At 41.5% G+C, this 27,564-nt stretch overlaps 1 protein-coding gene across 3 annotated transcripts in view; it reads right to left on the bottom strand.

Annotated features, from left to right (window-relative positions):
• Positions 1 to 27,564, bottom strand: part of LOC116423997 (uncharacterized) — a 161,974-nt gene that overhangs the window by 30,902 nt on the left and 103,508 nt on the right. The window contains exons 1-4 of one of the 3 annotated variants that reach the window (XM_031969854.2): positions 21,476 to 21,761; positions 15,691 to 15,896; positions 6,083 to 6,218; positions 4,642 to 4,775 (exon numbers count right to left, since the gene is read on the bottom strand). In XM_031969854.2, the coding sequence (XP_031825714.1) occupies positions 4,642 to 4,775; positions 6,083 to 6,218; positions 15,691 to 15,855 (435 nt within the window). In that variant the 5' untranslated portion in view covers positions 15,856 to 15,896; positions 21,476 to 21,761. Of the gene's footprint in view, positions 1 to 4,641; positions 4,776 to 6,082; positions 6,219 to 15,690; positions 15,897 to 21,475; positions 21,762 to 27,564 lie in introns of those variants that run through there. The other 2 variants (XM_031969855.2, XM_031969853.2) reach the window with 2 other exon arrangements.

Raw genomic sequence — 27,564 nt, 5'->3', positions numbered from 1 at the left:
CAACTCCGCCCCCGCGCGAGAAACTAAATCGGCTCTGACCCCTCTCACCCCCTCGACGGCCGGGCTGCTTTTCAACTCGTCGCTGGCACGCGTTAATTATAACCGATCCGTACCCATAAAGCGGCCGAATTTATTTCCCGGTCGTCGAGCCCGGGAAAATTATTTCGTCAAATAAATCTCCCTCTTTCTCCGTCTCTCTCTCTCTCTCTCTCGATCTGTATTTCTCTTTCGCTTTCTCGTCGCGCACAGGTTCCACGATGCGCCGAACTATCGACGCGGAAACGTACCGCGCGGAGAGCGCGTGAAAATCGGCTCGGACAAATTGTACGTTGCGGATGAATCTGCTCGGTTGCATAAACGAATAAATTGCAGGATACTTTGGTGACCTCCGGGATAAATGTGGGGCTAATGTTGAGATTTCTGATGATTTTCGGTGGGTTGTGCGGAAAAAGGAAATGTTTGTAAGCATTGAAACTTTGCATTTTGGAGGGACTCTCGGTTACTGTTTAATATTGAATTTTGTGTGCGATGCTAGGGTATAAAACATAGAGAACGAAATGTTTATGGCTTTAGTTTATGCAAGGTTTTACTTTGTGTTAGTGGAAAATAGTGGTTTCGATGTTTCATCAGAGAATGATAAATATTTGGAATGGAAAATATAGTCGAAGGTATTAAGCATAATCGAAATGCTAGATTGCTGATGAATAATCTTTTACTAGAGTTAGATAGCAAGTGATGGAAAATGTGAAGTAAATATTACAAGAGATTAGTAATTAATGGAAATTACTACAATATGTACTTGATATTTCTAATAAATAATGAATGTAAAATACGAATTTTAAGTATTTAACCAAAAGTTCAGCAAATAGTGTTTCTACATTCTGTATACACGGAATATTCACTAACAACATTTCCAGTAGAAATCCCTAACAAAAGTAAACGAGTATCTAAAAAAGAATAATTTATAAACTCCACCTAAACGATCTAGAATTTTTCTATATTCTCCATGCTTCGTTTACGTAACACAGCGTTTAATAAGAGTCCATAGAAAACTGGTTATATATTGCTAAATGAAATTGAAATCATCGAATCCGTAACTACGTAGAAAATACAGGATCGAACGAAAGGGGCGTCGTTTCTTTTTAAACTGTGCCGGGCATCGAACCCGGCGAATAAAGCTTTAGTTTCTCGCGAATGAGGGTGGACGGGGTGGACCAGTCAACGGGAATCCGAGCTGAAAATGGAAAAGCGTTGCGAGTCGTCGAGAAAATAACGATGGCGTCGTTTCCTTCACGACATCGCGGTCCATTTAAGCCTTGGGCAACGTTTCGTAGGATTTCCGAGTCCTCCAATTGCGAAGTTTCCTCGGAACTTGAACACTGCTAAGGACACGTTCCTGGCTAATAGCTTGCTGACATAACTCCCTCTTATAGGTCCTTCCTTTTTCACTGAATTCTAGACGCTTTCTTGTCACATAGCACGTCTGTCATGTAACGTAACGTTCTTACCGTTACACGCTGGACGCCTCGCAGGACTTCCCAGCCGTAAAAGAAAGGTGACGACGTTTAATAGTCACCGGGGAACATTTTAAAGGGGGAACCATCTGTTTCTCTCGGTGGAATAATCTTTAATAATACATAATCTTTAAACATCTGCGCTCGAGAGCGGTTTCATAGTCTTCGTTTCGTTTGACATGGAAGAATTGTAAAATTCTATATTGAATATCAAATTTTGTATAATGTAGTTAAACACGAGATAAAGAGATAAGATAGTTTTAACCCATCATTCGTGGATTATTTCTGTTTAATGCCATGAATTTCATCGGTATTTCATTAGAAACTTATGGATATAGGCAGGAAAACTTTCGAGTGCAAAAGGATGTAATATACTTAATACTTGGACTGTTATTTATTTAGATAAGTATAGACGCATAAAAATATTTAATAATATTCATGTTCCCTAATATTATAAACAATTTCCATAAAACATCACTCGAAAGTTACTTTACCCACAATAGATACAACAAACTCAGCAAAAATACTAAAAGACGACAAAGATCAACAATCCCCTCGACAAGCTTATATTCGAGCAATTATTTTATAAATAAATATGTCTTTGTCACTGAATCTCCGCAAATGCTACAAATGATCCTTCCTATCTTCCATTCGCATCTTTCTCGTTAAATAAGCCCGCGTTTCGCCGGCAAAACCAAACAATCGCGCAGTTTCAATGGACGTTTTCCCGTTTCAGTTGCCTGCGCCGGCGTTCGGCGGGAATCCTCCCTGGTTTTGTTTTTCAATCAGCCCGCGGGACTGTAACTAGTTATTTCACATTTCAACGACAGCGCGGATCGAGGTTTCGCGCACGGTGCGCCAACGGGAATTAAATTTATCGTGATCCATCGAGATATATCCGCGCTAGCACGGTAGCAGGCGGGGCGGGTGGGGCGCACGGTGCCTCGTATGCAAATAAATCGTTATTCCGCGGTATTTGTTAAATCAACCAAATTATTCCGTTAAATCGCAGCGCCGCAGTCGCCGCCATCCGACGCGCTTAACTGGTTACAATGGCCGGCCTGCCTGCCTGGCCGGGTGAGTTATATGTTTTCGATCGACGAAAACATCGGTGGATCGAAGGAACGCCGATTGCTTCCGTTCGTTACCTTCCATTTCCTTTTTCCTCCGCCCCCGCGCTCTACCCCTTTTCCGGCTCGGTGCTCGATTTAACCGGCTCGCGGAACAAATGGACGGATTTCCATATTGTTGCATTTCATGCATCTCACGGGACCGAGTTCGGTCTTCGAATATTCCGAAAAACTAGATGAACGACGTGAATAAAGTACAATACGCCGTTTGTCATCGTTTTTTTTTTTGTTTCCGAAGAACAAAACACGTTGAGTTAAACCGTTGTTCTATGATTTCTATTGCAACTTGATAAAGCTCAGTTGTTGACAATTTATTAGAACAAGAACATATTTAAATTCTATTTTAGAAAGATAAATAATGTTTATATTGAGCCATAGGTTAATCTTATTCTGGTGGTTTAGTTATAATACAGTAATATATCGTTTCTATGAAGCGATATTGTTAATGTTAACTTGTTCCCAACAGGTTGAATACTTTTACAAGAGCGCAACACAGATATAAGAGATGAAATACAGAAAATAACAGTCGCTAGTTTATCTGCAGAATCTTTCACCGCTTCTACCTTTCTTCACACTCCAGATTTCTCGAGCAAAATGTGAAAACAACACCTGCGTTCGTTACATCAGAGTACAAGATACCAACGATTCCCTTAATTCATCCCAAGAATAAAAACTTCGAGCTAAACGCGTACCGAAACTCCGAGGCCGCTGACTTTATATATCCCCGTTTTTCTTCACTGTTTCCGGAATTCATAAGGAAAAGTCGGTCGGAGCATATTTCACGAAAGCTTCTTAACATCGAATTACCTTCGCACGAGAGACTCGCAGGGATGATCAATGGGAAGGATCGACGGTTTCGTATGCAGAGGATATGCCGCGACTTCTCCCGAAATTTATTCCTTTTTCGAAGAAGTTTCGTCCCGCGATCGATCATCGCTTCTCCACGCCCCTCCGAATACTGCGTTTTATCGCGATCGATTCTATCGAATAATTTTTGCTGGGAATGTTTACCAAACGGACCGAACCCCGAAATGTTCACGAGTGTTTACACGCGCGGCGTACATACCTCCCAGATAATTCGTGCGCGTCCGCCACCACTCCTCCGGCGAATTAATTAGGAATTATGAGCGGAACATCGAATCACCGTAATTAATTAATCCGTCACAATGGAACCGTATACGCGCTCGCCGCCGATATAGCGGCCATTAATAATTCAGTCGAAATAATCGGGCCGCGTTATTATTCCGGCACTCGAAAACGTTTCGCAGTTTTAAATCGGCGCACTCTGTACACTGTCAACTTGCCGCTCCCTAATTACCTTGCAATTCACGCGAAATCAACGCTGCGATCAGTCGTATTGCAGAGGGCATCCAGAAAATGGATAATGGAATTTAGATGCGAACGAATCGCTGGTTATTTTTATATCTCTCGCATCCCGGCGAGATTAGTTCGTTAAATGGAAACGCTGAAAAATGTAATTCCCGAGGAAATGGATTACCGGGGTATTACCGCGGCAAGAATTAATGGCGATCTATCACGGTGATACGTTGAGAATGCGGAGGATTGTTTTGCGAGTTTCCCTGAACGGTTTTGGAGGCGTGAAATTATTAAATTAATAAATGAACCCGGTTTAATGAGTGAATAATATTATAAAGTGTAAATTTCCACAAGAATCTAATAACATATTTCTTTAATTCTTACAATAATGTATTGCTTAATATTATTAAATATATGAATATTAAAATAACAATGTCAGTTGTTATACTGTAATTTGCGAGATATCCGTTTTTTCGATAATGAGTTTTTGAAAACGTGAAACTATTAAACTAAGAAATTAATAATATATTGTAATAATATATTGTTTAAGATTATTGAATATATAAATATTAAAATAGCAATGTCTTCTCATTCTTGCATTATATTAATTCAGCCACGATACTGTAATTTAAGGGTTTCAAAGAGGTTCGGGTAGAGTCGTAAAATAATTAGACACTCACGATTTCTCCATTCAGCTTCCAAGTAATCGTGGAGGCGGGCCTGGAGCTGCCGGTGGTGCAATTCGCTCGGAATATCTCGCCCACCGCTATGCGCTCCTTCTCGATGTCGATCATCGGGTCCGTTTTTGGAGCGTCTAAGGCATAATAATTACATCGTTTAGCGCACGCGAATGCCGGCGCCCTGCTAGCTCGACGTCTGGCTAGTAGCCAGCACCATCGAGACCGGAGGGTTGACAGGGGTCGCGTCCCCGGAAACACCTGTACTACCAGTTTCCTTTATATCCCGCCATTCTTTCGACGAGAGATAAGCTCCGCGTTCTCCGAACGATCTTAAAGTTGTTTGTCCCTGATCCTTTTACGTTCGAGAGACATTCCATTCAACGGATAAGATTTTTCTATTTAAAACTTTTGCAGTTTCCTAATGAAACTTTCAGTGGCCAATTTTTCATGAAAATTGTTATAAAAAGATCTGTATTGACATTTATCAATATTTACCATTACTCTTCTTTCACAATTATCTGTGTTTTGAAAGGATTAATTATCCGAAGTGATCGTTCGAAGAAACCGAAGAAAATCTAAGGATTACGTATCAATCGTATTCAATTCTCGATAATTCTTATCTTAGAAGAATTGTTCCAGTCTCGTGGAATTCTTATAAATATTGTAACCTAATTATCAAAGAATGAATGAAATTATCTACAGAAAGATTGAGTACATAAAAAGAAAGTTCTTGTTAGTCGGCAATCGATTTCGCAACGAATAAACTTGCGGCGAAAGTAAAAATTCTAAAATAAGTTCCAGAATGACAAATCTCTATCTACAAGCGGTCTTTTACTAGAACTACCATTACAAAGATTGTTTCAGCCTCATAGAATTCTTATAAATATCGTAACCCTATTGTAAAAGCATTAGGTACCGTAAAAAATCCGTTCTTGTTAGCAATTAATTGAGATTCAATTTCAATCAAAATATCACAGCAAGTTATGTTCCCGCTGTTGGTATCAAATCAACCAAAATTCTATTACAAAAACGTTCTCTGTGTTTAAATTTTCATTGAAGAAACTGCGAACATTTTCCAATGTCTGATACCAATGAACTCATCAACGAAATATATTATAAAATGAACGTTCTTGTCATTCGATAGTCAGTTGTGTAACTAATTCGGCCAAAGTAAAAATTCCAAAGTAAGTCCCGGAATGACGTTCGAATTTCTATCTGGGAACGGTCTTCCGGCGGAATCGGAGTCCTAGTCGCGTTTCTTCCGGGCGATCCGTAAATCTGACATGAAAATGGGGCGCACGTAGCCGCGCACGTGCGCCGCATCGCATCGCATCGCATCGCATCGCCGACGCGGATGCGGACGCGAGCGCGAATCGGGGATGAGGAATTTGTCTACTCCCGGCGAAACTTTTTAATTCTCCCGGCCGCCTCTCGCACTCACCGACGACCTCCATTCTGGACCTTTTGATTCCTGTGTGGTAGTTGGGACTTCCGGCCGACACCTCGCACTTGTACGTCCCCGTCAGGTTCCTGGACACATCGACGAGGGTTACGTCGTTCATGTTCGACTCGGAGACCTGCGCAATAAAAGCAAATCCTTTACAAAGCACGCGGCAAGTAGCAATATCTGCGGACGTAAAGGAAAACGACGTAACTCGCACGTGTTGCATTTTCAGATATTGCAGTTTGAACTTTCAACGGTCGCCCATAAATTCCGTTGTTCTTGAACTCAGATTTTGGTATCGGAAACATACTTTCCGAACGTATTTTCTTCGGAAAAATCAGGAGCTAACGTTTCCTGTATATGTATACCGAACATCAAAGTTTGATGCAAATTATTTGACAAGTTAGCTGTATTTTACGAGTACGCTTATCATGAAGGAATGGCGGTTTTGTATTAGGACAAGTATACTCGTCTAGAAACAGCTAACTAGTTGAGGGAATATCGACACAACTAATTTTGTCAGTATACAATGCTTAAATGAAAATTTTGGAAAACGTTATTTGTAAACATGAACATGTAGACATACCAGAATAAGGTGCTTTCGAAAAGAGATCGCAAAAGGTAATTGGTTAAAACGGCAGAAATTTCGAAGTACATGAATTTACACTTCTCGTTTTCTTCATTTTCATCCCTTTGATCTTGTTTCACTAATTCCGGGATTAATTGAAATGGAAATGATCGCTATGGTTAATGCATGTTAAGGAATTTCATTTTGATTTGGTTGTAAGATGTTATAAATTCAATTGCGTTGTTTGTTCAATTTGTTTTGTTCTATATAACGAATAGACAATTTTTCACGCGAAAATCGAGGTGCAAATAACGGCTAAAGGGTTCGACGACGGTGTGATTTGTGTTTCTCGTGAGAAACGTTTCAGCTTTCACAAGAAAGGAGTTCGAATATTTCTTCGGATTGTCCGCCGAGAGCGAAGGAAACGGTGGAAAGGACTTGTCTCCTCATCCGGTGTAGTTTATAAAGCAGGCAAGAGGTCTCTGCCGCGCTGCATGTAAATGATTGCAGCCTCGGCATCGGCCACGGTCCGATCGAGATTTAGACGTGGAGAGGGTTAGATGAAAGGTCGATGGTCGCGTGGAATACAAAGTAATTTCAGTGGCTCCATCGAAAACGGGGATCGAGCTGGAAGCTCGAGGGAAATATCTGACATTTCGAAAATCCGATCGAAACCTAGCAGTTCCATTTTTAGTCCGAATATTTTAATCAAGCTCTCGAAAGAGCTTAATATCGGAAGATTCGTTTTAGATGAGTATCTATTTCCTAAAAGAAGGAGTGGATCCGAAAATTTCACTTAAATCAAACTCTGAAAATACCTTGATACCAGAGGATTCAAAGTAGAATCTATTTTCTAAAAGGAGAACCCTGGAAATCGTGTAATTAAATGAACAAAGTGGTTCGAAATTATTATTAAACATGTTCAAGCTAACCTACCACCTATGTTATTCTAAGTTAAAAGCAAGTTATACGATTATACAAACCCGAGACGCTATGTAATGGGAACATTCAGCTATTTCTGTATCAAAATCAAAGAACTGTAGATAGAGTTAAGATAGAGTGATAAATCTCCTTAAATTGAAGCTAAAATATTGTAAGAAAAGAGACAAAAATGAATAAACCGCCATGAGTAAGTTTTGAGCTTAAGAGTTATTGAAAAGACAACTGATTTTCTGCTTAATTATTAAATAAATTCTTCCAGTAACATGTAAACTAAAATACAAGTCGAACGAAATTTAAATAAATGTACCCTTATAATTTATACAAGAAAATTAGAAATGGTTTGTCTACCGCTAATTCTAATGTCAATCAAACCACCGAAATCGAGGCGAGAGGTCGAAAAGTGTACGCTTGCAAGAATACACTTCACGAGCGTATCCATCCCGTATAACAGTTCGGAATCAAGTTCGCGGTGAACGATACCAGCGTAGACGTGGGTAAAACTTCTTCGGCAGTCCGCCGCTATCAGATTTCGACTGGTTCGATCAGCCGTAGTAAAAGTATCTCGCACCACCGATAGAATGTTCGCCAGTGTTTCGAGCGTCTCGTAGCCCCTCACCCCTTTCACCGCCAAACAGATCGCTCGTTCCCGAAAGCGTCGCATTTTTCGTACTTCCCAGGGTTAACGGGTGATCGTCGAAATAAAAATCCGCCAGGGAAGGGTCGGATCGATTTTCCGGTAAATGAACGGGAGAACTGGGTCAACATTTAGTCGAATTACAATATCGTAATTATCTTCAACGTTACAATTGAAATTAATATCAAGTTCTATTCGTAAATTTTATTCCCTGTAAATTGCAACGATAAGAGTATTATGTTTTGTTCCTTTTATAAGGATTAGATTAACTAACGAACACGAATCGTGTTGGATGCTATAGTATCGGCTTCGAGCCGCCGAATTTTTATCATTCATCATTTCCTTCTATTTTGTGAAATTGAAGATAGCTAATAAAAATATCAAAGGACCTATATTATGCGAAGATAGTATTACTATATTATTATATCATACTAATATTGTATGGGAGAAATAATTTGTACAAATCGGAAATACTCATCGTGACACAGGACCTTGGCATGTCTCCGTGACGAGTATATTCGTCAAGAACAGCAAACTGGTTAAACTCCATTTTTAAATAACAACGAATAAAATTTCACGATCCACCACGTGAACAAGATAAAATTGATAAAGCCGAAAAGTGTCGGTTCATTCCCCAACTAGCAATATATAAACAAAAGAATTCAGATAAAGCGAATTTCGCCGGGAATTTTCGGTCGAAGAGAGTCGTAGCTTTCCCGACGGTGGATCAAGCCCGTGCTAACCGCCCGTGCGCCGCTGGTTTGTTCATGCCGGTGTTGTGATAACGTGTAATGACCAATAAAAGAGGATACAGCTAAGTGGCGATAAAAAGGCGGGATTATCGGCGCGTTTACGTCAAGACGTTCGGTTCTGGCTTGGCTCCGTTATCACCGTATTGGACCGACATAATTCCGCCCACCCATCGGCCGCGTCACAGCTGAACGGTCAGAGGCAATGTCTCCAGGCGTTCGGCTATTTGGCCTTGTATGTACACTGTACATTCTTCCTCGGTAAATATTATACGAGCAGTCGTTACTTTTACGCCCGAGCCCGTACTTTCTGTTCGACCTGGCTTGGAAATTTGAATCTTCATTCGGGATTTATGAGGAACTTTTCACATCGTACCCGCCAGACCAGGCTTTATACTTGAAATCATGGGGCCTCTTGAAATCTTCATTTGAAACTGACTCACCATAATCCTTGTCTCGGTGTCGGTCTAACGCTAAACCAGCTTTTGCGGTTCATCGAACGCGCAGGATCGCTAACGCAATTCATTTTTCGATTACGATCCCTGGCATCGAGCTTCGTCGGCTCGCCGTTTATCTTGTTCGGAAAAAGGTACGAGTAGTTTATTATACAGAAATAATAACGCCGACGAATTGCAACCGCGGAATTTCACAGGAATGATATTTCACGGTAGCTTAGCTCAACATCTACGGTATCAATTTTCATTTATGAAAACGTATCTCCGGTGCGCTCGCGGGCGAGCCGGGTCACCCGATATCTCTCAGCGATTGCTCCCCCGATCCTTTCACGGCGTTTTATTTATATCTGTCGCCGAACAAATTCGCGGTATTTTAACTCGATGCAGTCCCTTTTATGAATTCGCAGGTGAACAGGGTCGGGGCGGCGACCGTTTGCCTGCTTGCTGGCACGAAAACAAATTGATTTCGCCCAGTAACCAGCTTTCCGCGGACTTTTTCGACCGGAAATCGCTGGTCGAGTGAGGAATCGAAAATTATTACTCGATTTCCGGTATTGTCGATACTCTGTCATCCTCTCTGCCTTCTGATCTCGGGTTTTAATCCTTTGAGTGCTGAATATTCACAGCCGAAACCTTCCGTGTGGGCGGAATATTCGTTTGCTTATCTGGAGATTGATGGGTTATATTAATTCATACAATTAAGTAGATTGTAATTAAATTGTAATCGTAATTCTTTAGTTTCACCAAATTGAATAATGTTAAGAAACTCTTGTATTCATTACATACATTCATAATTGTCACGCGGCGCGTATTAGATTAAACAGATCGAAGAACGTATATATGCGTCCACAGCACTCAAAGAGTTAACGGGATCTCTTCCGCGGAAATTGATAATCCGCTGTTAAAATTGAACTTCCCTCTTCGCGACCTCCATTATCGTCGTCCGCGGTCCTTCGCGAACCGTACCACGGTGATTATCGATAGTTCCGCCTCGAACGCGACAACTCCCGCGAGTATGTTTTCCCCGGGGACGTTAACAAAGTTCCTTTGAGCTGTATAGACAAAGGATGCCGGACTAGTACGTCGAACGGGCTTGTTCGTCGAGCAACTATCGTCGACTGTGTCGAGGCGACAACTCTTTTAACGCAGAGCGGACTAAACGCAAGTGTCGAGACGCGAGACGGCGGTCTTCAAAACGACGGAAACCGCTCTTGAATAGATCGAATCGAATGGATGTCGCGTGGAGAAGTTACGATCACCTTCTCTGAACGGCTTTCTGTCGCGTGTACTTTAAATAATTAACTGGAATATGCATCTTGTGATTCTAAATTGAAATTAGCAAACTTAGTAATCTAGTAATTCGTTTTGAAAATGATAGAGTCAGAAGGAATTTATCTGTCAATATAAGAAAATAATGAATATTATCCAGATCCACAATGAAATGAGAAGTATACGCTACTAAAGATGCCCCTTAACGATATCCCTTAACTAATTAATTCCTCCGTTAGTAATGAATATAAATTTCTCTTAAGATCCTTACTGAATTATAAGGAAAAGCGACGTCGGTGTTGTAAGTGGGAAACTAAGGATTTCACGCTGAATCCTCAATGAAGTGTACCGAAAGGGAAGAAGAGGTTCGTATCGGCGAGAGAGAAATAAGGGAAGAAAAGGAGGAGCGTAAATAGAGGGACGGGGGTTGGATGTCTTTTCCGGCATCTTTGGTTCACATCAGGACGGATTTCACGAACGACTATCCCCGGCCAAGAGGGACACGGAACGTAATAATAAGAAAGCTTAGCTCGCACAGCTCTTGGGAAATTTTCGAGGAGCACCGGGAAGGCGAGCTACTTATTTACGGTGCTGATCAAACCACGGAGTCACTCGGAGGTCGCGCGCCGCGGCGACACTCGGTTTTTTCTCTCTCGCCCCTCGACGTTTCACGTTTTCTTGATTTTATACGCGCCGCCCGAGTGTCTGGAGTTATTACGGCGCGACGGGAACGCGGGAATAATGGCGCGACAACACTTTAACTGAAAAATGGTAATGAACAATGTTTTTGAAGGCAATATCCACTGTTCATCGGAGACAAAGAGGAAAATAATCAAACGACAATCGAAGAAATTGATCGATATCCCTTAGTAATATCTGCTTTCATCAATATACATGCTTATTACTTCCTTTTTACATGATTCGTCGAGAAGTAACTCTCAACATTTGATTGGACATAGCAAAATTATAAAGGGAAATGCATTAATAACTGAATATTAAAATAAAATAGCATTGTTACTCAATTTATGTATATTTCCCGATTAGTTTCAAAGAAAGTCTGTACCTCATCAGAAAATATGAAACATATTTCTAGTGAAAAGCTACTGAGTACAAACCGTTAAAGTTCCCAATTTTACCGAATCATTGTCCACCGCAAAGATCACGGTGAGATCAGTGAATCGGTGCAAAACGGGTCGTAAAGATCGCGTCGGATAAATCAATGCCGCGACGACTTTGAAAATCGTGGTGGCTCGTTCGCACGGTAAATATTTAAAGAGAGGCGCGGATGGAAAGAAAAGTGGCAGAGGGATGATGGGGTTGGTCGGTTGCGGGGTCAGGGAAGAGAGGGGAGTTAGGAATCGATGCCGGTAAAACACGGGGCTCGCTTGACCCAGGTTCAAATCCACTCGAACGGAATTCCAAGGGGTCGTGTCGCGGTCGTAGCACACGCCATAAATCAGCCCTATCGATTTCTTTCGACCAGTCCACGGACACGTTTTACCTTCGCACTTACGTTGTGGAAGAGTGCTCGTCCCAGCGGACGTCGAGGCTGCCACGGTGAATGGGAGGGGGTGGAACAGGGTAAAAAGTTTCAACTCTCGTGACGAGCGTCGAAGGCTCTCATCAAGTGAGCCGTAATCCATCCACGGTATACACGCTGTGTCTTCCAACTTTAAACGCGCGGAAAGTTTGTTGCCGAAGAATTTTAAAGCTCGAAGCTGCAATCCCGTCCGTGATATTCCTTTTTTACGGCTGTTTCCATCCCCTCCTGCTCTAATTCGTCCGAATGTAACGATAATACTCTTTGAGAACACAAAGCAACCGCGATCTCTTTACGTTTCGTTTCGCTGATATCTCTGCTTCAGCGGTTAAAGACAATCGCGGTTCTTCTGAAAGAACTATGATCGTAATACTTGCGATTTGAACGCGAGACGAATAATACTTTGAAATGTTTTAACACTGAACATACCGCGACCGGTCAAATGACCGGTTTCAAAATATAATCGAAAATTCTGCGGTTTCTCTCTTTCATTTAAGTTTGTATCGATACTTGTATTGTCCTATCGCCTGGTTTCTCAATTTTTGTTTTCCCCTCTGTTTTTATTTCCACTGAGAAAAATGTATCGTCTAACTTGTTTACTTTTATTTCGTAATCAGTTGAATAACTGGTTACTTTTGAAATTGGTGTGTACAATTTGATTAATATGTCATTCTTATAAAAAATTGTAGCAACAGATTTTACCGTAGTAAATAGTCTAGAAATTTAGAATCATTTTGGATTTGTAACACTTTGAAGACATCAATAACCAACAAATAAGACAATTGAAACCCGTCATTTCAACGGGCGCGGTAGTTCTATCGTTAAAGCCTTTACATTTCCGTGCGCGGTGTTTCACTTCAACGGCGCGGACGCTGGAAATGTGAAAACGGTAGCGAAATATCTTTCACGCGAGCTGTTTTCAGAAGCCCGAGCCATTTGTACAGGCTCCCGACACGGAACCCTCGAAGCCACGCGAAATATTTTCTATGGCACGCCCCCTAAACAGTTTTCAGCGAAAAAAGACGCGCCCTCGATCCACCAGGCGGAAGAATCGTGACGCCACTCGGCCTTATCTCCGCTGGCTTTCGAAACACCGAGCGCGGCTGATAAATGGTCGCGTCCTTGTATCGCGACGCGAAAGAAGATCGCGCGTTTTTGTGGGCCGATTTCGTGGGGAATAACGTTCACGCCCAAAACTTGTTTAACGTTTGGTATATACCCAGAGGGCTTCACCATACGGCGCCCATGGGCGTGGGATCAGGCTCAATCAGCCGAAAACGGAGCATTACCAACGTACTTAGCCTCCTGGGGATGGCGAGTCTCGTGAAAGTATCACCTACTGTGCAGCTGTTACGTCCTGAATCAATCCTAAAAGCTAAAAGTGCACAGGAGCAAGAGCTATCGGTCGCCTGCTCTATCTAGATGCTCGACCAATAATATCGACTGTTGTCCTATAGCTATTGACACGAGCATCCTGAGTGGAAAAGTTCTTTGCTCTTGTGACTTTGCTTCTAAAAGGCCCCATATACGCTGAAACGCGCCACGATGCAAACGTGAGAGCTGCACAGTAGGATGTTGGTGGCGCCAAGCTCCTTTTCAAAGTTCTACTAGCTATCCAAGCTAGCGCCGCTGTACACTAAGGATGACTATGCGTTGAAAATCGAGGTGGCCGAAACATCAAGACTGAAAGAGTACCCTTGTCTCCCTGATTTCTCGTCGCGAAAACTAACCGCCAACACTTCTCAGTTAAATAGTACTTCGTCCCTACCAGGGTTCCGTTGACCTAGCTCAGACACCTCAGTATCGCCAATCCCCATACCGGAATCGCCATGCAGCCCCTGAGGGTTCACGCACAGGCTGAATGGAAGGGATCGAGTTGCACCGGGGGGAAATGGAATCCCGACGATCGCGACGAATTATCGTCAGCCAGGCGGATTTTTGCCTCGGTCGGATTTTCCCGAAATTTTTCACCGACGTTTCGCCGATCGTTGATATCGTAATAACGTCCCGGGAACACGTCCACCGCGAGAACCGAGGGGATGGCGGCAGGAGGAAGAGAAAAAATCGCGGTGAGTCGGTCGTTGTTGCAATTCCCGGTGAATTTCCCCGCGAATCGGTTGTAACAACGAGCGTAAATGCAATGTAATCCAGAATTTCGCGACGCTCATGAATTTTTCGGCGAATTTATGAGTTCAATCGCGACGCCGCGACAGCATGAAACATGGATCGCCGCATTTCCTTCTTTTCCACGCGAACGGGCGCACGGGCGAAAACGATGTTATCGGCCCGGGAGCTCCGCGCGCGCGTCCGTTAATTTTTCAGCCCGCCTCCGCCTGCCCGGGAAATCGCGCGGAGAAAAATGTTCGGTTCGATCGCGCGAGTTTCGCCCTGATTATAATTCAGTTTCCACCTACCGAGCGGCCATCCCTCTTCCCGGACGCCGTCCTCCGCCCACGAATCTTCAACAGACGGCCGTGTTTCACGGGCGACCGGCCACCGAATCTAACGAACGGCTCGCGAACTTAATGAGATTTGCGTCATAAACTTTTATTGAAGTGCTCATTAAAAGAGCGGAAGTTTAATTGCGCGCATTAATTGAGGAATCGGGCGCAACAAGCCGTGTTTCCGGTCGCTACCCCGTCGCCGCGAACCGCCCACAAAGGAAGACGACACTATTACCGGTCGTAATTAACAACGTTTCGCATTAACGGAGGGGGGGGGGGGGACCGTGCCGCGTGCACGACCCCGTGCGAATGTACCGCGGAATTTCGTTAATATTTCGTCGTGTGCAGCCGGCGCGCGTAAATCGTCGCGGTGATTAGGAAGTTTCATTTATATCGGATACATGGGGACGTTAAAGGCCTCTTCTTTCTGGAGATTGGCAAAAAAGAGGGAATTACCTGTTTGATTTGCGTAATTAAATTCTGAGCTCTCGGAATATGTGTGCGATTAAACGCAATGGGTTTCAGGGAACATGGAATTCTTGGTACACTCTGCATATTACACAATTGTTTCATTATTTTTATATTATTTCTTACCTAGATCAGAACTTACTGATAATAAGTTTCTATTTATATTCTCATAGAATTTCATTGATTTCCTTTTAAAATTAGACTTAACCGAAGCCTTTCCTATAAAAAGTATCCCGTTTACCTCCGATATCTCGTGAATATACCAACAAAATTGTATGCGTAATCGTGTACGATCTATTAACAATAAAAGTGTTCCTATTTCCCGTCCGACGGAATATTTAACTTCTAAGAGGGATGTTCCCTCTGCGTTCACTTTGGCCGTCGAGCCACTTTCACGACCGTAAAGTTCCTAAATCCGCGCATCCAAATGTTACATTGTATCCGCGGCGGGCGGGCCGAAATTGCTGGATGGGGTTAAGAGTACAGGCAAGCTCGTAAAGCCGGTTATTGGCCAATTTGGCCGGATGTATACTTACGTTCACGTGTATGCCGGTCTTGTCGAAGGCGAGGTACGGCGGATTCAGACCGAAGGCGTATCGGTAGAACTCGATCTCCTCGAGGAACCATTGTATCGTGTAAAGGAGTGACCCCTCGAGGTCGTAATGGCAGGACAACTTCACTGTGTCGCCGGACCGCACCATCGCCGGCACATGGATTGTCACATCCTTCAGGCCTGTCGCACCTGCGAGAAAACTTATCGTTAATCCTTTCGTTCCTCACACCAATCCTAGTCGGTAACAATTATATACACCACTTAACGCCCACGATAGCAGATATAGTTTTTCTATACATTATATATTTTACATATTCATGCATAGTTTCTTAATAGGTTTATTCGTACATTTAAATTTTGCTTTCAAACCAGTGACTCACAGGTCAAAATAACTTATTTGGAAAAATTTTAAAAATTATTTGACTTTCATCAACATTCGATTGGTTCTTTATGCTTGTAGTTTCATCAGATCTCTCTACTAAGAATATCTATTCTAGTAGGAAACAATGTAATTCTAATAAGAATGACTAATCAGTTGGGTTAATGAAAAGATTGATTGATATTTGAAAATTATATTGTAAGACTATCCATGTTACGAATCTGTCTACTAAATGAACATCAATAGCGTAGTGTTCAGCACTAAAGGAAACGCACTCGTCGGCACGTGCGTCGTAAAGAAGGGGTTAATCTCGTCACGCGGCGACAATTAAAACGATCCGCCGACATAACGGCCGCGGCAATTACGCGCGCGACGATTCGTCGTTAATATTCACGATACGCGGTGCTCAGGATGGACACAGCGTAATTTAATCGCGCTTATTTGAACGGTGTATTCGATAGAGCGACACGTTTCATTTGTTTCCGGTGGAATCGGCGATCGGGTGAACGCCTCGCGAACTGAACACCGTAACAATCGGCGTTGCCATTTTTATAGGAGCGACGCATGCCGCAGGATACTCAGAAGTTTTACAACAACCGGAGATATCGGTTTCCTAGATCGCCATCGACCTGCGAGAGTTATATTACCAATTGAAACCGGGAAAATAAATAACCGCGGTGCTCCAGTTTCAGTGATCGCCGGTATCAGCTATTTTTTTCATGCCGAGCTCACCGAATTGCAGGAAAAACGAATGCCAATGAAATAATGAATCACCGGCGCCTAGGTTATTCCTCGGGAATTTTGGAAATATCCCTGAACGTTCGAGATATCAGTTAAAAATGAATGTAGATTATCAATGTATCTATAGAAAAGAAAATATAACCTCCAAACAATATAAATGGCATAGCGTTAATAAGGAAAACCTGGAGATTTCCTCGTTGAATAAGTTGGCTAAGCGTTAAAACTATATAGACTCGAGTTCATAAGAGGAATATTGATAATAATATCGTATTAATGAATGGTTAAACGCTGTTGGCGTTTTCCTAGCTTATTTATCGTTCTAATTAGATATTCCGGCGTCTTCGCGTAGAATATACGACAATTACGGCCCATTCTCGGCGCTAATCTAATCGCGCGAGCAAAGTCCATTTAGACCGCCAAGTATCCCTTTAAAGGGATCAACCGAGGCCCCGGTATTACGCTCAGGCCTGGAAAACGTCTAATCTCGACGCCCAGCAGCTTCCACGTTTACACTCGTCTCATTCGAGCGAGTAACGTTTCGCTCGTCACACGTTTCTCCCATACTGGCCTCGCGCAGAATGTCTGCGGAATCTCGTAGAATCCCGTACACTTAGCCCCGCACAAACTAGAGCTCTGTTCATTTCCTCGGTACTTTGTAGTTGGAAAATACTAAAACAGGAGTGCGATTTCCAACCTTTGAAAGATATCATCGGTAGAAGAACATGTTAACGACATCATTGTTGCATTCAATATCGATAGTCTTCATCAGGGTCCATCTAAAAAATCAGTGTATAGTTAAAAGGATTCCCAATAATGCCAAAATCCTTGCACGAGGTAAAGTTTTACCCACGGCAGCTTTTAGGAATCATTAAAAGAGAATTTCCTAAAGAGAACGTTCACAAAGAGGATTACTATAAAGGATATTGAATAATTGATACGGCCAAGATTCGTTAAAATGGCAGAAGGCAGACTTTATAGAAAATTCAAGGCAAATCTTGGCTGAATAAGTTTCGTAAGTTAACAATACTATTCGCATATATTTTAAATGAATATTGCTTTCTATTTCTTCCTCGAGCGAAGCCCATCAAGGTTTCAAGAAGGTTCCAAGAAAGCATCTGTGCTCGAAATACAATTTCCCCATAAACATATCCAGTTATTCATTCACACGCCGAACAAAAGCTTCTCTCCACTCTTTCTCTCTCTCTCTCTTTTCAACCCCCTCCGCGCGCGCGCTATTTCCCGTCGATGAAATATTTTCGAGCATTTATCCTACGAAAGGCATTCCCCGACGAAACATTTTAACGCCGCCGCCCAGCTCCCCGGGATTTCACCAGCGCGTGCTTTCTTCTATGATTTTATTGAAACGCAGTGTCTTATTCGGTCCGACATTCCAGCGCTGGCTTTATTCGGTTTCCCGAGTTGGAAGTGCTGTCTAGTCGAACAGATGCACCGGTGAGGTAATGCGTTTTTCCGTCCGCCTTCTTCCCCCTGGCTCTAATTTCGCCGCTGCACGCCAAAAGGATGAACACGTCGATCTCCATTGTTCTACAAGGATCGATGGTCGCTGCCCGGGAAGGAATCGATTTTTTTGCGAACCGGAGAAAGACAAAAGGATGTCCGTGGACGCAGATGTTCTATTTCGTTCCTTCTGACCGCGGCGGGGGTGGAAGTCGCCGGGAGATCGATGGGGAAACGGCAGCCGGCCTACGGACAACTCCGCGCCCGGAAAAACCATCCGTCTGCCCCGAAAGTGAAAGGGAACGTAAGTGACTGACGATGGAAGAACGATCGGAATCACGGGAAAAACGTTTTCCGATCGACGCGTCTGTTGCCAATACCTTTTGCGCTTCTAATTATTGTTCCCTTGTCGGGAAGTCGGTAGAATTCCACCGGTAATCGATCTTCCAACCCCGTCGCTCCTTCAGGGATGAAATCGTTCGATTCTTCGATGGGAAGTTTCAGTTGGTCTCCTTGCCAGGATTTCATGGAAAGATGGAGCATTATTATGGAAAAATAGTATTGGACAGGTCAGAAGACGTATATCTTATTTCTTCCTTTACAATAATGGGAAAGATACAGGCGTTTCTTAGAGAAATTACTTAATAACTTGATTTAGTGATTTACAAGCTATTACACAAAGTGATACTTAGTTAATCACAGACATTTTGGAAAATTCAAACAATTCTCAGAAACGTCTGCAAAATGTCTGCAATAGACATACAACGAATCAATTTCTATTCACTATTTTCGCAATTATTGTCGCAATTAATGTGCAAATTGTCATTATTGGTATTTGTATCGATGTTTCTGCAAGCTTCAGCAGTATTTCCCATGACAACTAACCAACTGTATTCCAATCCAGCGAAGGTTGACGCGTTCGCTTGAACTTCGCCAGAAACGAAGTTACTTTGTTCCCGAAGTCTTCTCGTTGAAGCAACATAAATTCGTTCCGGATACGTTTACTCGGCACCGCAACGGGCAAACCGGGAGTGCATTAGCAGTAATTGGCGTCGAACCGAAAACTACACACCCGCCGCAGAAGTGAATTCAGCTAGGAAAATTTGACGCGCCGCGGCTCATCCGGGAATCGAGTCGCGTTTCAGCCAGCTCGTGTTCTGCCATTAATCTCATTACCAACCTTCTCTCCCAGGCATGTACGGGTTCGGATCTTTAATCGAGATTGTCGGCATTCATCTCACTAGACATGATTGTAACATTATTCCCGACCGGCTCGCTCGCGCGAAATTGGCCTCGTCGTGAAAAGAAAGTTTGCCTTAAAAGTAAACACCACCTAGAGACGACCTAAATATGCGCAAACTTTAGACATTTTTTTGATAGCAACTATTAAGTAAAAACTTCTAATTTTATCTTGATGTACAACTGTAATCTTCTACTTTATATTTATATTTTTTCTAAGCCGTAATGTTACAAAATGGCGCAGTTACTCGTTATCTTCGAAATCTCTTTTCGTGAAACATCTATTGTTACCCGAGTCGATTACGAACTTTTCACTGGATAGTTATTAATAAAAGAGTTCCTAAAGTTTACCTATATTTAAGATGTCTCTACGCGGTATCCCTCCTTAAATGAAAACAGCGGAGAATACGGGGACAACTGTTGTCTGATTTTATCACGCTCCTCTTCGAGTGTACTGCTTCAATTTCAGCAAGTCTCGGAGAGTAATACTCTGCTGGCATTGTCAGAGTGCCGCGGAACTGATGAAGCTACACGCAAAAGTGAGTCGACGAATGTGCTCCGATATCTTTCGATATGGAATATTATTGGAAAATTAAACGAGTATTGAGTATGATTTAGAATTGCGAGTAGAAATCCAAATCACAGAGGGATGAATAATAAGGATGCTAAGTTCATTTTAAAGATGCAGTGTTTAAAAAGAATAAAATAACAATGGAAAGTCATACGAAATTATCAGACTTACGAGAAACATGAAATTTTTCATAAATCTCTCAGCACAAAAACATTAATCGAATATCGCATTTCCTTCTCCACTAGTTAAATGAAAATAACAGCAATATTTTATTTCCTATACTAAAACCCTCTAAGCTTTTTAACTTTTTTTACTTTATACTCCCATTGGTAAGTGTTGAAGTTGCGACGAAAGAAAGCCGGATCAGCGTGACGGAATGACGATTATTGGATCACGTTGTATAATAGAATGAGCGAGACAAAGGGAAAAAGAGGATTGTGTTTTTCCATTTAAAGTAAATTTTTATTTAGACCGGATACCGTGTCGGGCGTCCAAGCCCTGTCTACGCCGCAGGCTGGTTTCGCGAACGGATAAGTAATCCGGATTATCGCGTCTATAAGATGGCGGCCGAGATCCGTGGATCAACGATATCCCTGGCGGTGGTTCAGCTATCCGAAGCATTCGATCGATCGAGGCTGTGCAACGGAAATCACGTATAAATTAGACCGCAATTTCGGAATGCACACAGGTACCCTAGAATCTCGCATCGCTCCGCTTGTTTATTCCGCCGATGAGTCAATTAACGATCCTACGTGGTCGTAATATTTTTCTTCCACATCGATAGACTAATTTAGGAAGACTTTATATCTCGATTTATTTTTGCCTATCGAGTTCTACCCGTTCCATGTGAATTTTAATGAACTCGTTAATTGAGAAAATAAATGTCTTCCTTTTGGAGTGGTTTCTATGAAACAGATTGTACAAACTTATAATGTTTATTTGGATATTGGAATAAGCTTACACTTATGGATTCTTCTTTTATCTGAAATATTCTCTTGGCGATATTCAGTATTGATTTGTAGCCTGATATTTTTAACAAGACAGGAAAGAAATATCTTGTTAAGAGAACGATGAATTATTCATTGGTACACCCGGTATTGCTATCTTGCAATTGACACATGGGAAAGGCAGTAATAAATATGAACAACCAGCGTGATAAGGTAATTGGAACAGTAGCATTCTTATCAACTGATGTATTTTTCAACAGTCAGTCCATTTGTTTAAATGGACATTTATATAAATGTTCCAGATAACAATGCGGTTACTAGGAACTGTCTAGCGTGTATGATTTATAATTGACTCGTGGTTAACGAGCCCAACAGTATAATGCAAAATTATGGCAATATTAAATAAAGAATTGATAATAATATAAGAAAATACCTTATATTGATTCGCAGGCACATTCTTGATGCTTTATATCAGCAATTAATAAAAGTGTATGTGTTGTAAACACTGTTGAATTCTGCGGTATACATGCGTTCATAACCCGAAAACTTCTACTTGCAAATAGACACATATTTCTTCCTAACCTTTGATGAAAATTATACCTGGATGATCTAATATCTCTTAGTTTGACAAAACGTACTGCAAACTTACGTTAAATAACAGAAACACTATGAAAATTTACTAAATTGAGGAGCGCGAAACACTTTAGTCACACCACTCACCGCCATATTGGCTCATTGGTCACGTGAGCGTCAAACGCGCGGCAAATTTGAATGTCACGTGACCCACAGCGGTGGAAACGAATTTGAACGGCGTCAGTTTGAATTGTCACGTGATCTATAAGTCAAGATGGCTGCTAGTATGAAGAAACCAGTGCTTTGTGTCCTCTAATTTGTTAAAATATATTATGTTAATGTTGTTAAACACTTGTTATGAGTATGGTTTAGGAAACAGTATCAGACATGTGATACGTGTGAGTGTTTGTGAAAAGATAGACGTCCTAGAAGACTGTATTCATTTGTTCAACAAACGGGACGCATTCGGGCGCCTAGCCATTGCATTCTGAAGGAAGAATTGTACCACATCTATAATGTAAGAACAAATACATTAAATATTTATAAGTTGCTGCATTGAAGGCAATTACCTTAACATTTTCAACAGTTGTTTTTCCATAAACTGTTCAATCCATTCTCTCGAATATGTCTAAATATTTCACTTTCGTAAACATTAACATAACATTCGGGTAAACCCGCGGTTTCCAACCTGGGAGACGTGGACTATTGCTAAGAAAGACGCCAAAATTTTAAATAAAAAATAAATGTGCATACCATAACATCTACAAATGAATAAACTTCTTATCGTAACGCAACAGTACAGATTCAGTGAAGTAATGTTTATTTTGTAATAAACTTATTATTATTTAAAATGTGTCTATATTATTATATCTATTAACAGATAGGTAGGTGTGGAAGAAATATTTTTTTTAGGGAAGCTTAGTAGCATAAAGGTTGGAAACATCTGAGGTAAAGATTAGATTTAAACAAATTTTACTATTTCTTCTTATATATTCTATAAATTAGCAACATTACAAACAATGAAATATTTTCAAGGAGTAATATATTATCCAGTATTTCCAGTATTCAAATACGATCAATGATCAATTACAAATTTTCAATTTTCAATGTTGAAACCGTATCACTAAATAATATCAAGAAAGTCCAAAGAGTCCCGTTCAAAGTGCTACAAGAATCCAATCGAATCAAGAAAATCGATAAGAATCATTAAAAAATGTATATAGAAGAATTCTTCGTAAAAGAGTAACGAGAAAATATGACGCCCTCTTGGATAGATCCGTACGACGAAAGCGAATCCGATATTTCCTTTAAACCTGTCTCGCATTCTGTCTCCCAGTCGGCGATTCCAAATAAGAAATTCGAGAGACACGAAAGACAATAATTTCCCGAAGTCGAGTTTCTGCGGCGTCCGCGCGGAATAGACAATATTGTTTGCCAGTCATATCCTGCCGGCTCCCACGGGATATCCCGTGGGAGCGTTTTCCGCCGAATAAGTCTATATCAAGCGGGCGGACGGCTCCCTGTTTAAGCACTCCACGAGAAACACGGCACCCGTAAAAATACACAGCCCCGGACCGGTGTCCCGCTTGTTTCTCTTTAAAATCAATATTTAACGTGCAGCTTGTTAAAACTTTCGCCACGGGACCGGGCCATCATTGCCGTCCGCGACCCGGAATTCAAGGATAATCGGTTCAGCGCGGTTCCTTCTAATTAATCGTATACGGTTTTGTTGAGGAATGTAATGCGTTCGACTATTAAATATTCCACTCATCCGATATTTCATGATCTGGAGATTAATATTGTATACATTATTTCTGCTTACCGATTTCAGGTACTTACAAATAATTTTGCAATCAACAATAAGTCAACGGTACAAACTATTATTAATCCTTCGCTCTCTAAAGTTTTTCGTTAGAAATATTCATTATTTGGTGGTGAGACATAGACGTTTCTTGAAACTAATTTAATAATGAAAATATTAAATATTTAACTTAATTATTTTATCAAATCAGTGGTGACTGAGGGTCATTTGAGAGTCTGGAATTAATTCTCAACACCATATATTTCGATCGTTTGATCGTTACAAGTTAATTCTACTTAGAATATTTATCACGAGCCATTGAACAAAACTACATGTTACTTTATTATTGTATCCTTTGTAAGCAGGATCAATCGAAAACAGGATAAATTGCATAGAATTCTAACGTAATTCGAATATAACATTCTTCGAATTTGTACTGTTTCATATCAAATCAGTGAAATAGACGTGTACTCTGTAAAGATCTTCATTCTATAGGATCAAAACAATTTCCACGCGCTTCCAATAAATAGCAATGATCATCTTTTCGATGTAGAACCATCGAATCCGTAAATCAGCGATATTACACCGCGGTCCGGCCCGCCGGAAACCAATATCGGGGACACTTACGATTTATCCATATTCATTAACCGGCCTTACCAGCGCCGCCTACCAATCAACCCCCGATAATTATCCACGTAATTAGGCCGGGCCCTGACTCAAACATACCAATTCCGCGCTTTGTGCATCCCGATCCCCCGCCCCGACACTGCGTTTCGACGCGCAGCGAGAGCCGATGAAATTGGAACGATTCAATCGTCGATTCTCCCCGATTACTTTTTCGCATTCGCCGAACACGCGCCCGTGAAATATCGTTACGATGCTTATTGCCCGGTTGTTTTCGGTTCTAATTAAATACAGCGCCGAGTCGCGGCTGGCATTTCGATCTTCCGAACGATTTCGAGCAGTACGTTGCGCTTGCAGCAACTGTTTTAGTTTGTTCGATAATAATTTTATTCAAGGGAACTACTATATTGAGTATTCTTTGATATTTTTAGGTTGCATTTTTAAAATTTTTATTTAATTAGAAGATTGAATTGTTCAGATTGCTTCATGCCAACTGACTATAACGTGGAGCACACTTCGAACAAAGTATTTAGGATAATGTTGTATCCTGTGGAATACAATGTAACTTTAAACGTAGTTTCAACGGACTACTTTCTAGTTGCGATGTGAAATAAAAATTCAAGACATCGTTTCTTTTCGTAGATTAATAGTGACATTTGATAGCACTTGTTGCGAAAATTACTATCAAAAATGAAAGATGTTGAAATAAGTGAAAAAGCACAAAACGATTTGTAATTCTCGTTAAATGGTAATAGCACTTTCTTCCTTATTCTTCAATTACAATCGCCTATAATTCATAAGGTCCCGAATACACTAAAAACACATCAAATTCGTTTCACACTTCAAATATCAGTCATATCGCTATGATAATTCGATGTCAAAGGCAGCGATGATCAACGGATTCCATCGCTGAACATAAAAAACAGAGAAATCCGACCACGGAGACACGCCGGAATTTTCGAGCGCGAGAGCTCTCGCCGATAAACGAACGAAAATCGAAATTCCACGGTCAGATTGCTCGTGTCCGCGTTCCGATCGTCGCACGGAGAAACCGAAGCTTTTAAAGTTTCGTTAACCAGATTTCGATCCGGCTCACAATACCGGTGTTTGCGGTATGATTTTTCGACAGGATTCTGTCTCGATTCCGTTGGTAACAGCGACGCGTAATGGCTGTTCCGAAATAGAAAAAAAAAAGAAGAAAGGTGGATGTTACACCGCGGAATCGTTCGTTCGGCGGCGTTACGATCTTCCCGTCGTAACGCGCGATCGAAAGGACCATTTCGATCCTCCGCCGGCTACGTTCGTGTTTTTTCCCGTGGCCCGATTCCGTGTTATTTATTCGGCGAACAAAAGTTTCGTCCTGCGATCGGAATAACAGCCAATCGAGCGGGTTATCATGCGATTCGGCCCGATTGGACGCTTGTTTTTCTTCGGCAGCGCGCGCCGCTTTCCGTGTTCGGTGCGCCGCGGCCCGGAAGAACGGCAATTAAACCGGGAATCTTTGTTATTTAACTCGTAGACGCAGCACGGGGAAGATCATTATCCGGCGCGGCCTGGTATTGGATATTTTCTGGCGCCGGTTCAGTTTATTTAACCCGTGCGCCGATATTCTGGCACAGTCAGCTCGGAAAGTAAGTTAGCGATTCCGTGGAACTATTTAGAAAAAATGAACTCCAATAAGTCGTGGTTTTCTGTGTAACGCACACATACACACTCGTGCACAAAGATGGAAGTTTGGAATTTATCATTCGACGCAAACAATATTTATTTAGTTAATTAAACTGAGTCGAAATTTGTATGCAATTCGAAGTTAATATTTCTATTGTAAACTGTTCAGTTTATATTGTTTCGTGTACTTCTGCGGAAATAAATGTTATCGGAATCGAAGGTTTGTTTTTCGGTGGAATCGAACGATCAACAGGGATTCATATTTTTTTCGTACATAAGGTATCATATAACTGATGCAACTGGATAGAGGCTGATTTTATATGAAAAAATAAGTTGAAAATATAGAATAACATGTTTTTATATAAGGCATTGTTTTCTTGGTAGTGTCTCGTTATTAGACCTCACTGTAGATCATTGACTAGATTGAGGTTTATGCTGACAAAGACTTCCAACGTCACGAAAATGTTTATTTTACTTACTATCCTACTATTCCTACTATCCTAAAGTAAGCCTTTCAAGTCTTGGTTGACTACACATGAGCTAAAAGTGCACAGAGGCAAGGAAAACGACGCATGCTCCACTTATTACAGCGTTTCATACATGAAAACAACAGAATGCGTTAGAAAGCGTTCATAGAAATTTAATTGGAAGAGCAGAATTATTTGCTCGACAGAATGAACAACGTTTTCCACAATTTCTGTACTAATAAATTTTATGAGTACTTTACCGTCCCGTTTCATTGCGTATGTTTAACTATCGAGTACAGTAAACATTTGCGTGATGTTGGTAATTTGTTTCAACATAAATTTCAATCGAGATAATAATTTACACTGAGATCCAGTAACGAGACATGATCAAGTGCACCGCGGATATTCGAAGTCGATTTTCTCGAAAACAAAACCTCATATGAAACAATTTTATTCTATATTTTCAACTTATTGTTTTTGACATAGAATCAACCCCTATCCGGTTGCATAACCATTTACATGACACTCCGTATATTTGTTTTTTATTGGAGAAGTGGAGTAAATCGAGTGTCGTTTCTGGGATTCTCCGCAAGTGTGCGGGCCATAGGGTTGATTGGTAAACTTGTTGCCCAATTTTGGGAGCGGGTGAACGTGATTTATCTCCGTACGTTCAGGAACTCAAAGGATTTATCGTAGTTGCTGGTTTAATACAATCGTGGGCGCTGATTCGCTGAATGTAATGTATTCCAACGTGCTCCTCGTGGACACGCAGCCTTCATTTATTCAACGTAGAAACGTGGGAAGCCTCACTCGAGCAGCGCGCGCCGCCCGGAGAACGTGTAGGTCCAATTAGAACTCAAACGTTTCTGGATTTACGAAGCTCCGTCGTTGTGAAGTTACTCCACACCTCGCCCTGGTCCGATTCATCCAGTGTAATATTTGCGAAATTCAACGCCCGCCTTGTCTGGTACTGATTAATTCGACCGACGCAACAAACTTCTACAGTGAAGTGCCAGTGCAGTTACTAATTTTCAATTTACAATTCTACAATTACACGTCTCGCGCGACGCGACGATTGGCTAAATTATTTAAGAGATCGACATTTGTTATGCTCTAACATTCAATTTAATATTCATTCTGATAACTTAACCATCGTGTTTCGTATCAAAATCATCCCTTAATTCGCAATACACCTCACAAGGGAACCTTTCCAACCATCATACACCGTTCTTGACGAAACCTATGTGAGATATAGTTCTCAAGGCAATATTTGACACATATTGAAGGGGTGAAAACGCCCTTCAAAGTTGAAGGTTGAAAGTATATTTTTTACACTATCCCTGAAATTACGGGCTATATAAAAGAAATCTGAACTGTCCATTTTGAGAC

This window comes from Nomia melanderi, chromosome 13 (genome assembly GCF_051020985.1).
Source record: "Nomia melanderi isolate GNS246 chromosome 13, iyNomMela1, whole genome shotgun sequence".
In the NCBI taxonomy this organism is placed as follows: Eukaryota; Metazoa; Arthropoda; class Insecta; order Hymenoptera; family Halictidae; genus Nomia; species Nomia melanderi.
The sequence above is the reverse complement of the archived record's forward strand: the minus strand, read 5'-3'. Positions and strand labels throughout refer to the sequence as shown.